Here is a 12,977-nt window from a genome sequence, read left to right as displayed (position 1 = left end):
CGTGTGAAATAGCCATTTGCTAGGGGTGTTGGTCACAAGGGTCATGCACTTAATTCGAATAGTTAGGTCTTGAGTAACTGGGTGTGCTGTGGAATTTTCCGCAACTAATTGACACAACAAACACATTCCAGTACAGATTAGCATTTAATTTAATTTAACAAGGAGCTGGTAGAGAGATTGTCCGACTGGGCATTCCTGAGCCAGGTCCCTTTATTGACGGGGACAGGAATGCAGAGATAACATCTTTCCAAGGGGCCACCGTGTCTAAGAAAGCGAAGAAGCATCTTCCAACAAGTGTCCAAGGCCACCCATTGGGAACGCAGATGGCAAGCGCAGCCAAGAGGGACTTGGCTCTTGTTGGGTGGTTCTACGGGTGTAAAGGCTTCACCCGCCTGGCTCCTCACAGCCCAGTCCTGAGGAGGACGCACAGGAAACTGGCTGAAATCCCCATCACCACGTAGCTGGTTTGTATGCTGACCGCCCCATCCACGTTGCACAAGTCAGAGTTACAGCAGAAGGTGGGGCGAGAGCTCCCGATTTCATCCACGTCGGACGGGATGCATTTCTGAGCGCACCCCTTGATGACGGTTGAGTCGCCCACGAAGGGGAAAACTACAACATTTCAAAGCGAGAGAGAAGAAAGGGGTATTAAAGGGAGGATTTGCGGAGGAGGGGACAAGTTCCAGCCCTGCGGGGAGCACTGAACATTTGTCCCATTTGGATTCCAGCTCCAATTCCAAAAAGGTTCAGGGTTGGACCAGCTGGGAACTAAACCACCAAACCTTTTGCTGGTCTCCTATGTAGAGAATGCCCTACATACGTTCCTTGGGGTCTATCTTGGTCTCTTTGGGCACTGACCCATCTCTGGTGTCCTTCCTGCGTGTGTCTGGCTCGGTGAATGTACAGGCAGTTCCACTGGGGTAGCCACAAGCTAAGCAGGGACACCTGGCGCATGCCCCTGGCTTTACTGGGTGTCATCTGTCTCCCTGCAGACACGACATCCCATCTCTAATCGCTGCCCACCTTGGCACAGCAGGTATCCCTGTGCCCCATTGCCTCTCTCTGGAAAAGTGTCTCTTTACTCAGCAAAGCTCAGCGATTGGTCAATGCAGCCTCGTCCGGAGAGGTGCCGAGAACACTCTGAAGTCAAGGGATCCAGTTTAGGCTCCTAAGAGCCCAGTGATTCAGGCACCCACCCAGTCCGCCAGCTCCCGTCACTCTTTCATAATTTATCCACAACAGGAGAGACTAACGCTGTCCCCATTGGGATGCCCCAGAGCTCAGGGGTTAGAGCATCGTCTGAGAGACGGGAGATCTTTCGCCCATGCTGGCAGGGAGGGGAATTGAACCTGGGTCTCCCACATGCCAGGCAAGTGCTCTAACCACCTGATGCTTTGTGTGGCACATAGCAGGCACCTAACCCATTCCTGCAAGAAACCCCCTACGTGCCTAAGCTGCAGTTGGTTCCCATTTGCAAATCACTAGCAGAGAGAGGTGCCTCCCTGCACCTATTGCCGAGAGGGGTGGGACTTAGCAAACCCCCCTCTCATCAGCCTCTCCCATTGGCTAGAGGCGTGTCCCCACCTAGCATGCTGGCTTTTGTGAATTGTAGTCTGAGGCGCCTGTCTCTCCCTCTTCATTGTACAGGAGCCTAGGTCCCTAACTCAGGCTTCGTGGCTCCCAGGGCTGTTCCTGTGATTTGCCAGGGCACTAAAAGTTACGCGCCGTGACGCAGAGCGTAGCGACACCTAAGTCCCTTTGTGGATCTGGACCTAAGTGACTCGCCCAACGCGAGTCCAACTGAGTCAATGGCAGAGCCAAGACTAGGATCCACTGCTCCCAAGTCCCCGCGTTGCAGCCTGGGTCCATCGCTAGCAATCACAGGGGAACTCTGATCCCTGGGGTTGGGGCTGGATGGACGTTCTTCCCTTCCCTACATGTGAGCACAGGCTTCTCCCTCCGGGAGTCTCTTCCTTACCTTCCTCTCGGGAGTACATGACTGTCTTGCACACGATGTCATTCGTGGAGCAGTTGCTGATGGTCATGCACAGGGGGGCGCTCATCGGCTCCAGGCATGTGTAACACTGCAAGGCGTGGGCTGCAAAGAGGAACAAAACGGGGTTGCCTTCATGGGGAGCAACAGGTGCTGTCTGCCCTTCCAGATCACCCCTGTTAGGGAAACCGCCACAGCGTCACTCCCCTAAGGCAGTTCTCAGAATGTGGTGCCGTAGGACCCGGCAGTTCCCTATACATCTTGTCTGATGCATAGAGGGGCATGCCGCAAAATCCACACGCCATGTCTTCGGTGTCACGCCAGGCTACTGTTAAACTGCCTCCAGGCATGCGGGTATCAGAGGTTAAGCCAGTCCTTGGAGAGCATCATTTCAAAGAGGTTTGTCTGTCGGCTTTGTAACAATTAGCTAACCAGACCCGTCTCACACAGTTATCTGAGTGGCAGAAACCTCAGCCAGCTAATCACATCCAGAATAATGGACGGGCTGAACTGATTTACACAGGCATCATTCCATTGGTGGGCCGGCCACTCCTGAGGCCTGATTGTGATTTCGATTTACACTCAAGTCCCTGTGCTCATCCCCTTTATATCGCCAGAGCAGCTGCCAACTCTCCCGTGGTAAATAAGCCCCCCAACTTTCACAATAAGCCAAAAATCAAGCTAATCCCATTTCAAACCAAGCCAATCCCCAAGAACCCCACCACTCTGTGACTAGATCCCCCCGGCGTGCAGTCTGGGACTGTGGGGGGCCCGCTGTGCACCCCGACTCTCTCCCCCCGTTGCCCCTGCTTGCCGGGAGTCGATCAAAAAAAAAAAAAAAAAAAAAGATGCAACAAGCTACAAGCCTAACAAGCCAAAAACTAGCCAACAAGCAACTCACCAATTAAGCCAAAAACAAGCCCAATTTCTGTGTTTTTCTCACGGGTTTGGCACGTCTGCACCAGAGTGCTGTAAAGACACCTTAGAAATAGCATACAGAAGCCTTCTTGTAAGTGAGCATCAGACCCTCGGCCTATAAGCCCTTTGGGTCAGGGGCTGTTTTTATTTTGCACTTTCTCCAGCGCTAAGCAGGTGGTCAGCACTTACCACAGGAGAGTCCTTGGGGCAGCTGGGTAAGAGCTCATTGTCGAGAGCTAGAATTAGGCCCGTGGGATTTGTGTGGGCATGAGGGACGTCAGGCAGGCCCCAGGCTAGGACTAGTCTGTGCTGAGATGTTTGTTCCACATCCAAAAGTGGGTCTCACATTATTTTAAAAAGTTAAACATTTAAACACAAGACAAATATTATACCATAAGCAAGTCCTTCTACCAGGAGGAAACAACTCTGGAAAGCATTTGCTAGATAAACTTCCTGTCAGGAGAAAGGCCCTCTGAAAACCAACCAACCAATCAACCCCCCAGCAGGGCCGGTGCAAGGAAGTTTCGCGCCCTAGGCGAAACATCCACCTTGCCCCCCCCCCCCCAGCCTTGCGGAAGCTCCCCACCCCCCTTCCACCCTGAGGTGCCCCCCCCCCGCAGCAGCTCCCCCCCCGCCCTGAGGCACACACCCCCCCGCGGCAGCTCCCCACCCCCCAGCCCGGGGATCCGTGCAGCAGCTCTGACCCAGGGGAACCCCTGGGCTGCCGGCGGCGGCTCAGACTCCCTCTCCCTCCCAGCGCAGCGGCCGCTGTTAAAAAAAAAAAAAAAAAATTGGGGGCGCCACTTTTTGGCACCCCCAAATCTTGGCGCCCTAGGCAACCGCCTACTTGGCCTAGATGGTAGCACCGGCCCTGCCCCCCAGCTTCTAACCTGAGGCTTTTTATAAATGCGGGCGGAGCCCAAACAAGCTGCAGGTGAGTGAATTCCACCCCAATTAGACCCCCAAAAGATCCCTTAGAAAACTGGACCCAGCTGCTCCCTCAGGCTTTCTCATGTAGAGTTGGCCACTCTGCGGTGCTTCCTGTGGTCTGGCTGAGCTCTTTGAAAATTAAATTAGCTCCCGTATTTAACAAAGCACTAAACTTAGCATTAGAGCAGCAGCTCTGCCAGTCGCCTTGATGTCTACCCTATTAGCTACCAGCAGAGGAAAAGTGACAGGATTTTCGTTTCTCTGAGTCAGTAACAGGGAAGTATAAAGGGATCTTAATAGCAATAAGATTGAGGCCCTGAGAGTGTGCACCGTATGTTTAAATGAATGTCCTTTGGGTCAGCAAGATGTCATCAAATATTGGTGGATAAGCTAACGACTAGTGTATTATTATTGTTTTATTTGTAAAGGGGCCCTGCCTGGCCAGACACTCAGGGTGCTGTGCAGTTTAGAGCATGGTTGGAAATGGAATGAAGTAATCCTATGAAAACAGATACAGCCAAATAATGGGGCTTGACTGAAAAAGGGGGAAAGGTCCTCCAGAGAGACCCACAGATTAAAACACGTGGAATCAGCTAGGGTGGGGAAGCTGTAAAGCCACTCCTCTCTCTGAACAGGAGAGATTCTTAACCCTAACTGTTCATTGTTTATTAGAAACCACATAACAGTCAGGGGTAGAGGCAACAAAATTCATTATTGAATACACAGCATCAAACTAGCATGAGCTCTGACCAGCTTTGACCACCTTAGCTTAGACAGTGATGGATCATCCATCGCTTGTCTCTGTATTGGGTGCTTGGGCAGCAAGATGGGTGGCATCTTAGAAAATACCTGCAACAAGCAGATTTTACTCACGTCAAGTAGACAAGGGCCGATACAACTAGTTAGTTAGATCTTAGTGAGGGCAAATAGACTGTTTATTTATTGGACTCTTTAATACCCCAGAAGGAGTTCATTGGGACTTTGTGACTTGACCAGAGGGCCAAGCCACTGAAGACCCGCCAAGGTCGGCCAGCAGCCTGGTGGAGGTACCAGGGGTAAGAGAAGGACTGAAATACCACACCCGGCCACCAGGAGGCACTGGAGAGATGAGTGCCCCTTCAGTCTGCCTTATCTATTTCGTTTGTAAGCTCCTCCACATTAACACAAGCTTGTGTTAAGCAAATAAACGCCTTTCTTCTTAGCATATTATTCACCTAACAAAGCAAAGTCTGCTCCTAGCTACTACATGCTGCTCTCTGCTCTGCTCTGCATTCAGATCTCAGGCAGCTCTCTGCTGGATCACCATTCAGATCCGGCTGTGTTGTTCTATGAAGGGTGGCCATTTGAACGCTCCAACCACGCCCAACACCCTTAGGTAACAATAGCAGCTGGTCCCCGCAGTTATACCCCGTTGTCGTGTCATTTCTGGAAATGATGGGCCAAAATACTGTCATCACATGTAAGCCCAGAGTTCACACTGATTTCAATGGGAGACATCTGCTCACATCCACAGGCAGAAATTGACACTGTTGCTGTTTTCTTTAAAGAAGTGTGGCTTGATGGATGATAATCTGAGGACGATTTCTATACTAACTAGAACTGGGCAAATACTACCAAAAATATTCATGAACATTCATTGGAATAAAACCCACAGATTCAGAATTCGCAACCCCTTTTCTGTTCAAAGATTGTATTCTATTTTGCTGAAATGCTTGTTTCTGGAAAGCAAAATTATTATTGAAGTGAGTCAATAACTGCATATGAAGGGACGTGGCCTGAAGAAGACAAACTTGAAATCTCTTTGCGTCCCCCTTCCTTCTGTTTATAGAAGTTCAGGGAGCTGAGATCATACCAGAAACCCAGTGTCAATAGTAGTGACTACTCGAAACAACACGTTTCCCCGGAAGCACCCAGCTACTGCTGGCATGTCTCTGGGTGCTCCTGGCGGGGATGGGAAATCGGCCAATGGGAGCTGCGGGTAGGGTGACCAGATCACAGGGATGAAATATTGGGATGCGGGGAGGGGCGGGGGGGGGAAGCAGTTTCGCAGGAGCCGGGGGCATTAGCAGGCCCCAGCCGCGCCGCCGGATTGCACACAGCGCCACGGCCGTGCGCGCTGCCCTCCCCGCGGAGCCTCCCGCCCCCCAGCCCGCCCCGGGCACATGCTGCGCGTCCCGCCGCCGGCGGGGAGCCCCGCGCCTCTCCCGCTCGGCTGCGCTCCAGCGGCTCCTTCCCGGCGGGGCGAGCCGCTGGAGCGCAGCCAAGCGGGAGAGGCGCGGGGCTCCCCAGCAGCGGCGGGGAAGTTTATCGGTTCGGGGGACCCCGGCCGGCTCCTCGCCCCTGTCCGCCGGCCGCCCCGCCTGGGACAAGTCTCGCCCCCACAGCCTCTCTCTACCGCGTGTCTCCGGCGGGCGGCCCACGCCCCCAGGCTGCGCTGCCTACCCGGGCCCTGCCCGCTCCGCGCTGCCCCCGGACCCACCGCACTGCCCTCCCGGCCCCGGCCGGCCATGGCCCGTGTGCCCAGGCTGCTGCACAAAGGCGTCTCCTCCCCAGGCCCAGCTCGGGATCCAATGGGGGCAGTGAGGGGGCGGGGCTGGGGGTGGGGATTTGGGGAGGGATCCAATGGGGGAAGAAGGGGCGGAGTCGGGTGGGGGGGGGGCGAGAGCCCCTCTGGGCTCCGTCTGTGCGCCGGAGTGGAGGGCAAATTTGCTTCTTTGTCCAGTGTCCCGACCGAACATCGGTTGGGACGTGGGACAAACAAGCAAATATCGGGACAGTCCCAATAAAATCGGGACGTCTGGTCACCCTAGCTGCGGGGGCGGTGCTTGTGGGGGCGGTGCTTGCAGGCATGGGCAGCACACAGAGATCCGCTGCCTCCCTCCCCCCACGGGGCGCGCAGAGACGTGCCAGCAGCAGCCAGCCGCAGCCGCTTCCGGGAGCGGCATGGGGCCACAGCATGCAGGCAGCCTGCCTGAGCCCTGCTGCGCCACCGGCCAGGAGCTGCCTGTGGTAAGTGCCTCCCGGTCAGAACCTGCACCTCGCACCCTCTCCTGCACCCCAACACTCTGCACCAGCCTGGAGCTCCGTTCTGTACCCAAACTCCTTCCCAGACCCCACAGCCCCTCCTGCACCCCAATCCCCTGCCCCAGCCCAGAGCCCCCTCCTGCACCAAACTCCCTCCCAGACCCCGCAATTCCTCCTGCACCCCAATCCCCTGCCCCAGCCCAGAGCCCTCTCCTGTACCCAAACTCCTTCCCAGACCCCGCACTCCCTCCTGCACCCCAATCCCCTGCCCCAGCCCAGAGCCCCCTCCTGCACCAAACTCCCTCCCAGACCCCGCAATCCCTCCTGCACCCCAATCCCCTGCCCCAGTCCAGAGCCCCCTCCTGCACCAAACTCCCTCCCAGACCCCGCAATCCCTCCTGCACCCCAATCCCCTGCCCCAGCCCAGAGCCCCCTCCTGCACCAAACTCCCTCCCAGACCCCACACCCCCTCCTGCACCCTAATCCCCTGCCCCAGCCCAGAGCCCCCTCCTGTACCCAAACTCCTTCCCAGACCCCACACCCCTCCTGCACCCCAATCCCCTGCCCCAGCCCAGAGCCCCCTCCTGCATCAAACTCCCTCCCAGACCCCACACCCCCTCCTGCACCCTAATCCCCTGCCCCAGCCCAGAGCCCCCTCCTGTACCCAAACTCCTTCCCAGACCCCACACCCCTCCTGCACCCCAATCCCCTGCCCCAGCCCAGAGCCCCCTCCTGCACCAAACTCCCTCCCAGACCCCACACCCCCTCCTGCACCCTAATCCCCTGCCCCAGCCCAGAGTCCCCTCCTGTACCCAAACTCCTTCCCAGACCCCACACCCCTCCTGCACCCCAATCCCCTGCCCCAGCCCAGAGCCCCCTCCTGCACCAAACTCCCTCCCAGACCCCGCACCCCCTCCATTAATACAGTAGAAATGTGCAGCACATGACGACTTTTGGGCCCCACACTACAAGAAGGATGTGGAAAAATTGGAAAGAGTCCAGCGGAGGGCAACAAAAATGATTAGGGGTCTGGAGCACATGACTTATGAGGAGAGGCTGAGGGAACTGGGATTGTTTAGTCTGGAGAAGAGAAGAGTGAGGGGGGATTTGATAGCTGCTTTCAACTACCTGAGGGGGGGTTCCAAAGAGGATGGAGCTCGGCTGTTCTCAGTGGTGGCAGATGACAGAACAAGGAGCAATGATCTCAAGTTGCAGTGGGGAAGGTCTGGGTTGGATATTAGGAAACACTATTTCACTAGGAGGGTGGTGAAGCACTGGAATGGGTTACCTAGGGAGGTGGTGGAGTCTCCTTCCTTGGAGGTTTTTAAGGCCCGGCTTGACAAAGCCCTGGCTGGGATGGTTTAGTTGGGAATTGGTCCTGCTTTGAGCAGGGGGTTGGACTAGATGACCTCCTGAGGTCCCTTCCAACCCTGTGATTCTATGATTCTATGATGACTTACCAAAACTTGTGGCGTGGCCCCCCTGGGGAAATTATTTCCCACCCCTGCTCCACCGCATGAGCTAAAAGCCAACAGGCTGTAGAGCAGACTCATTTTATCTCTCTCTCTAAGTGGGCTCAGAGCCACTAAATGGGACAGAACACCATACCCAGGAGGTTGTGGGTTACACAAGCTTAAAGTGTCTGCATGGAAACCTCCCGTGTTTGTCTGATGGATTGGCACAGGCACCCTGTAATCCTTCCAGACTGCACAGCTGTGCAAGTGAAGACGTGAACCTGTTCTTAAATACCACTCACAGTGCAGATGCCCCGCAGACATGGGGGGTGCCATGCACTACCGTGGGTAAAAACCGATTGAGACTTTTGACCTGCATCACAGCAGTAGCTCCATGCAAAAAAAAAAACCCAACGAACCCCCAAAACAACACACACACACACACACACACACACACACACATCTAGGAACTTTTTGAAAAAGGGCTATGGAGGGAGTTTATATCTGCAGAACCCCTTGCTCAATTGACCTCAAATTTGGGTCACTAGCCCTACTTTTCACTTCCAGGAGGCACAGCAAATTTCAAGAAAATCCATGCAAGCCTGCAGATTTTAGAGCACTGAGAAGCACTGTCCTTTAAACAGGAAGACTAGGCCCTGGAGAGGAAGGGCTCCTCTGCACGTCCACCCTGCAGCCCAGGCGGCTCTGAAAGGTGTGAAGTGGCCCTTTCCCTCTCAGTGCGCCGCTCTCTGCTGATCTCCCCAAGGAGATGATACAACCCGCAACACTAGCTCTGAGACATGGGAACTGCTCCATTCCGCTCAGTGGCTGTTCCCATCCCCCTCCTGAGTGCTTTAGAGCCAGGCGATATGCATGAAGGATGCCTCTCCTCAGCTCCCCACCCAGAGGGGCAGGGCTTCCCCAGATCCTGGGTCACATAGGGGGCCCACCCCAAGCCAGGTCATCTGAGGGGGGCAGGGGCAAGGGTCCAGCTCCTGTAGATGGGCACATGCCCCCCATCCTGGCACACACACGGGGGCAGTGAGCGGGGCTCCGAGACCCCCAGCGGGGCAAGGCACCCATATCCCAGCTCATATGGGCAGGGGAGGGAGAGGGGTTCAGATGCCCCTACAGGGGCAAGAGCCCCCCAGACGGGGCACACACATGGAGGAGGAGAATGTGAAGCTGACAGGTGCCCTCCCGCCCCTATTCTCCCCCAACTCCCTGCCACTCACCCCCTTGTCCCCTTTCCCACTGTCCCACCCGCCACACTCTCCCTAAGCCCCAAGCCGCCCTGCCCTGAGACCTCAAACTCTCCCCTTCCCTCCCCTTCCACCTGTCCCCATTTAGCCCCCTCCTCATTATCCCCCTCCCCTCGCTGAAGCCCCAAGCCCCTCTTCCCCGGTTCCCCCACCCCCTAATACTCCTCCCCGCCCGGGAAGCATTTGCAGATCTAATTTTGCTTGCATCCCCTCCAAACAACAACATGGAGGGGGAACGCAAACAAAGAGAGCCAACATAAGGGGCTACCCAGGAAAGAGGGAGAGAGGGGGAGACAAAAGAGAGGGGACGCACAGATAGGGGAGGAAGAACATAAGTTACATAAATGGGAGGGGGGACACACACACAAAGGGGGGGGGGCATCACTGGGGGAGATGCACAGAAAACCGGGGCCACAAATAGGAGACACGTTTGCCGTAGTGGGGATGGGGGTGCCAAGTGGAGGGGGCGAGCCAGAGAGGGGGAGGGAGAAATAGGCTGTCAATAGCAAGAGAAACAGGGAACCTTGTAGGGTGGGAGAGAGAATGGGGGGGGGGGGGGGCTCAGTCTCACCCTGAGAAAGGTCTGAGATGGTCCATGTCCCCGGAGGGGCAGATAGAGATGAGAAAAGCTCAATGGCTTCTCTGGGAGAGGCAGGAGGGGAGGGAACTGGACTCCTCTCCATCTCCTGAGCCCACTGGGGGAGGAGGAAGGGGGTGAAGAGGAAGGCTCCTGGAACACAAAATGGCGGCTCCTATTAGTCTGGATAAGAACGGATGGCAATCTCCGGCCATCAGCAGGGTGGCCCCGGCCGCCACACAGATGCTACATGAGTTTCCCTGACAGGAAGGAGTTCCCGCTCGAGGCATTCCCACTCACTGAAGTCCTGAGGGTTTCATATCTCCCACGCTGGGATCTGGGCCATAATGCCCCCGAACATTACGCCGATCAGGGCTTGCCCAGCCATCACCACAAAATAGTGGCCATTTGCCCTTGTCACAATAAAGCAGTAGCCCTCTGTGAGAAGACCAGATGCAGGCCGCGCTTGCGGTTCCTGGGTAGCCGGCAGCCCCCGAGGAGGGCAGAGAACAGGGACTGTCGCACATTCAGTCACACTGTGGCTTGCATAAGGTTGTTTGTTTCCTACGTGAGGGGGAATGAGGGGATCGCTGCTCTGTGCCCTGTGGTAACCCAGGCATCATCTTGAGCTGGAGGGAGATGGCAGCATAGCGAGGCAGTCCTTAGAAGAACACGCTTGACCTGAACGGGAGTTGGATTGTGTCAACTCAAGTCCTTGTGCGGCGGGCTCACACGGGACTTTTCCCCCACCCAGCCAGACACAATAGCAGTTCCTGCTTGGCCACCCACCCTGAGCGACAGGGACTGTGCTCTCCTAACCCATCCCTGGTGGCACAGGCGACCCTGATAGGGAGGTGGCAAGCGCATCAGTGCGTCCAGTGACGTGCAATGGAATGATGTGAATCAAATTGAAATGCCAGCAGGCCATCTTGAATACCACCGTAAGGCCTGGGTGCAGTTAGGGGAACATGGGGGAGCTGCCCCCCAAAATTGCAAGCCTCGGGCAGGTGCAGAATTCCCCCCCTCCCCATGCATGGCCCCATTGGCCTGACTGAAGCTGCCCCCTCCCCAAATATAAAAGTCAAACTACACCTATGCTGAGGTCCCTTGTTCTGGGGAACAGCCTCCAGACGGCAGTTGTGCGAATCAGTCCCACAGGGGGACCTTGACTGGGTGGCCGAGCCCATCCTTTCCATCTCCAAGTGCCCAGGTGTCTATGAATCAATGTTTCAGAGTAGCAGCCATGTTAGTCCGTATCCGCAAAAAGAACTGGAGTACTTGTGGCACCTTAGAGACTAACAAATTTATTTGAGCATAAGCTTTCGTGGGCTACAGCATCCGAAGAAGTGAGCTGTAGCCCACGAAAGCTTATGCTCAAATAAATTTGTTAGTCTCTAAGGTGCCACAAGTACTCCTGTTCTTTTTATGAATCACATGCGGTGCATGAAACAAGCCGCTGAAGCAGAGTGTGTAAAGGACTGTAGAGACTCCTGGGTTTGTGTCAGGCGAGAAGAACACCAGCCCGTGGGAATACGATCACGCAACAAACCCTCTAAAGCATCAGGCCTCATGGCAAAGGCAGAGCCAAGAGGGGATGAAAGAAATCACACATAAAGCCAAGTAATATTTATCAGTGGAGAGACATCCATTAATAGCTGCTAAAAGAATAGATCCTGGGTTAGGGATCCCAGCCTGAAACTTACTATTTTTGTAAGAGATGCTCTGAAACATCTGGGCAGGCTGCAAAGAGCACCTCTGTCACATCAGGCCACCACCCATGACTTCACTGCTAGATTCCCAGATCTTTCTGCAGTTGAAGTCAATGGCATTTGGTCACAGATGTCCCTTCATTCACCCTTCCTACCCCACCACAAAATCAGGGCTTGCTTAATAAAGCAGAATCTTACCTAGCTCCATGCACACAACCGCAGCCAGCAGAACAGACAGAAGCCCCTTCATCTTGAGCAGCTCCTCGCAGCCTGGAGTTCCTAGCAGGTAGCTTTATCAATGCACCCTCTGGGTAGGTTTTTCCTTTTACTGATTCTGACCATTTCTTTCTCTCCCCCCCCCCCCCCCCCCGAGATCCAGCTGTACTGGAAAAGCAAGTCTGAGTCATAAAGGGATTAAATCTCTAATTACAGAGCCCCGCCTCCTGCTTTGCTGTACATTTTTTTAAAGATTTTTCACGCTGCTTGGGAAAGACAATAAGGGGTTGAATGGCAGACAACAGCTAAGCTAATTCCACCCACCTTCTTTGCAACAAGGTGTGATCCCCATTCATCCCCTGGTTTTTCACAACAAAGTGAGTGTTAGCTAATCCCAGGCATCTCCAACTTCCTCTGAGCCTTGTTGACATTTCATCTTTTCTTTAGCGATTAGTGGCACCTGAGCAGTTTCTGTAATGACAGATAGAACTTTTAAGAGGCAGTGGCAGCAGCTGTGGGCCACAAGGGGTTAAACCTCAAGAGATTTCCCTCCCCACTTTTTCCCCTTGGGAAGTGGCAGACCATGTGAGACCAGCAAGGGGCATGGGGCCCACACAAAGGGCCTCTGTGCAGATGCTAATTTGTGCTAACAAAAATCTGTACCTAGAATTCTACAACTAATTACAGCTGCAGAGCTCAGCTCTTGGGCATCTGGCTGGGGTGTGAGGGCAAAAATTGCATCCATGGAATTGGAGACTGGAGTGAGAGACTCGTTTAAAAATTAGGACCCAAAATCTCCTTTAGCATGGAGGGGTGGGGGGAGAGAATGGGCGTCCATCCAACATAAAGGTGGTAACTTGATTCGCGGCTGAATGTAGAGCTGCCCAGAGTCAC

General features: G+C 54.8%; 1 protein-coding gene across 1 annotated transcript; it reads right to left on the bottom strand.

Moving 5' to 3' along the window:
- Positions 1-400: 400 nt before the first annotated feature.
- On the bottom strand, positions 401-12,117 carry LOC135875225 (ly6/PLAUR domain-containing protein 2-like). Its single transcript, XM_065400217.1, has 3 exons — positions 12,066-12,117; positions 1,979-2,098; positions 401-612 (listed from the first exon to the last, which is right to left on the bottom strand). Exons 1-3 carry the CDS (start codon positions 12,115-12,117, stop codon positions 401-403), a joined length of 384 nt encoding a protein of 127 aa, XP_065256289.1.
- Positions 12,118-12,977: the final 860 nt, after the last annotated feature.

The sequence above is a fragment of the Emys orbicularis genome, chromosome 2 (assembly GCF_028017835.1).
Source record: "Emys orbicularis isolate rEmyOrb1 chromosome 2, rEmyOrb1.hap1, whole genome shotgun sequence".
NCBI lineage: Eukaryota > Metazoa > Chordata > Testudines > Emydidae > Emys > Emys orbicularis.
Note: the sequence above shows the minus strand (reverse complement) of the source record. Positions and strands in the feature narration are given on the sequence as shown.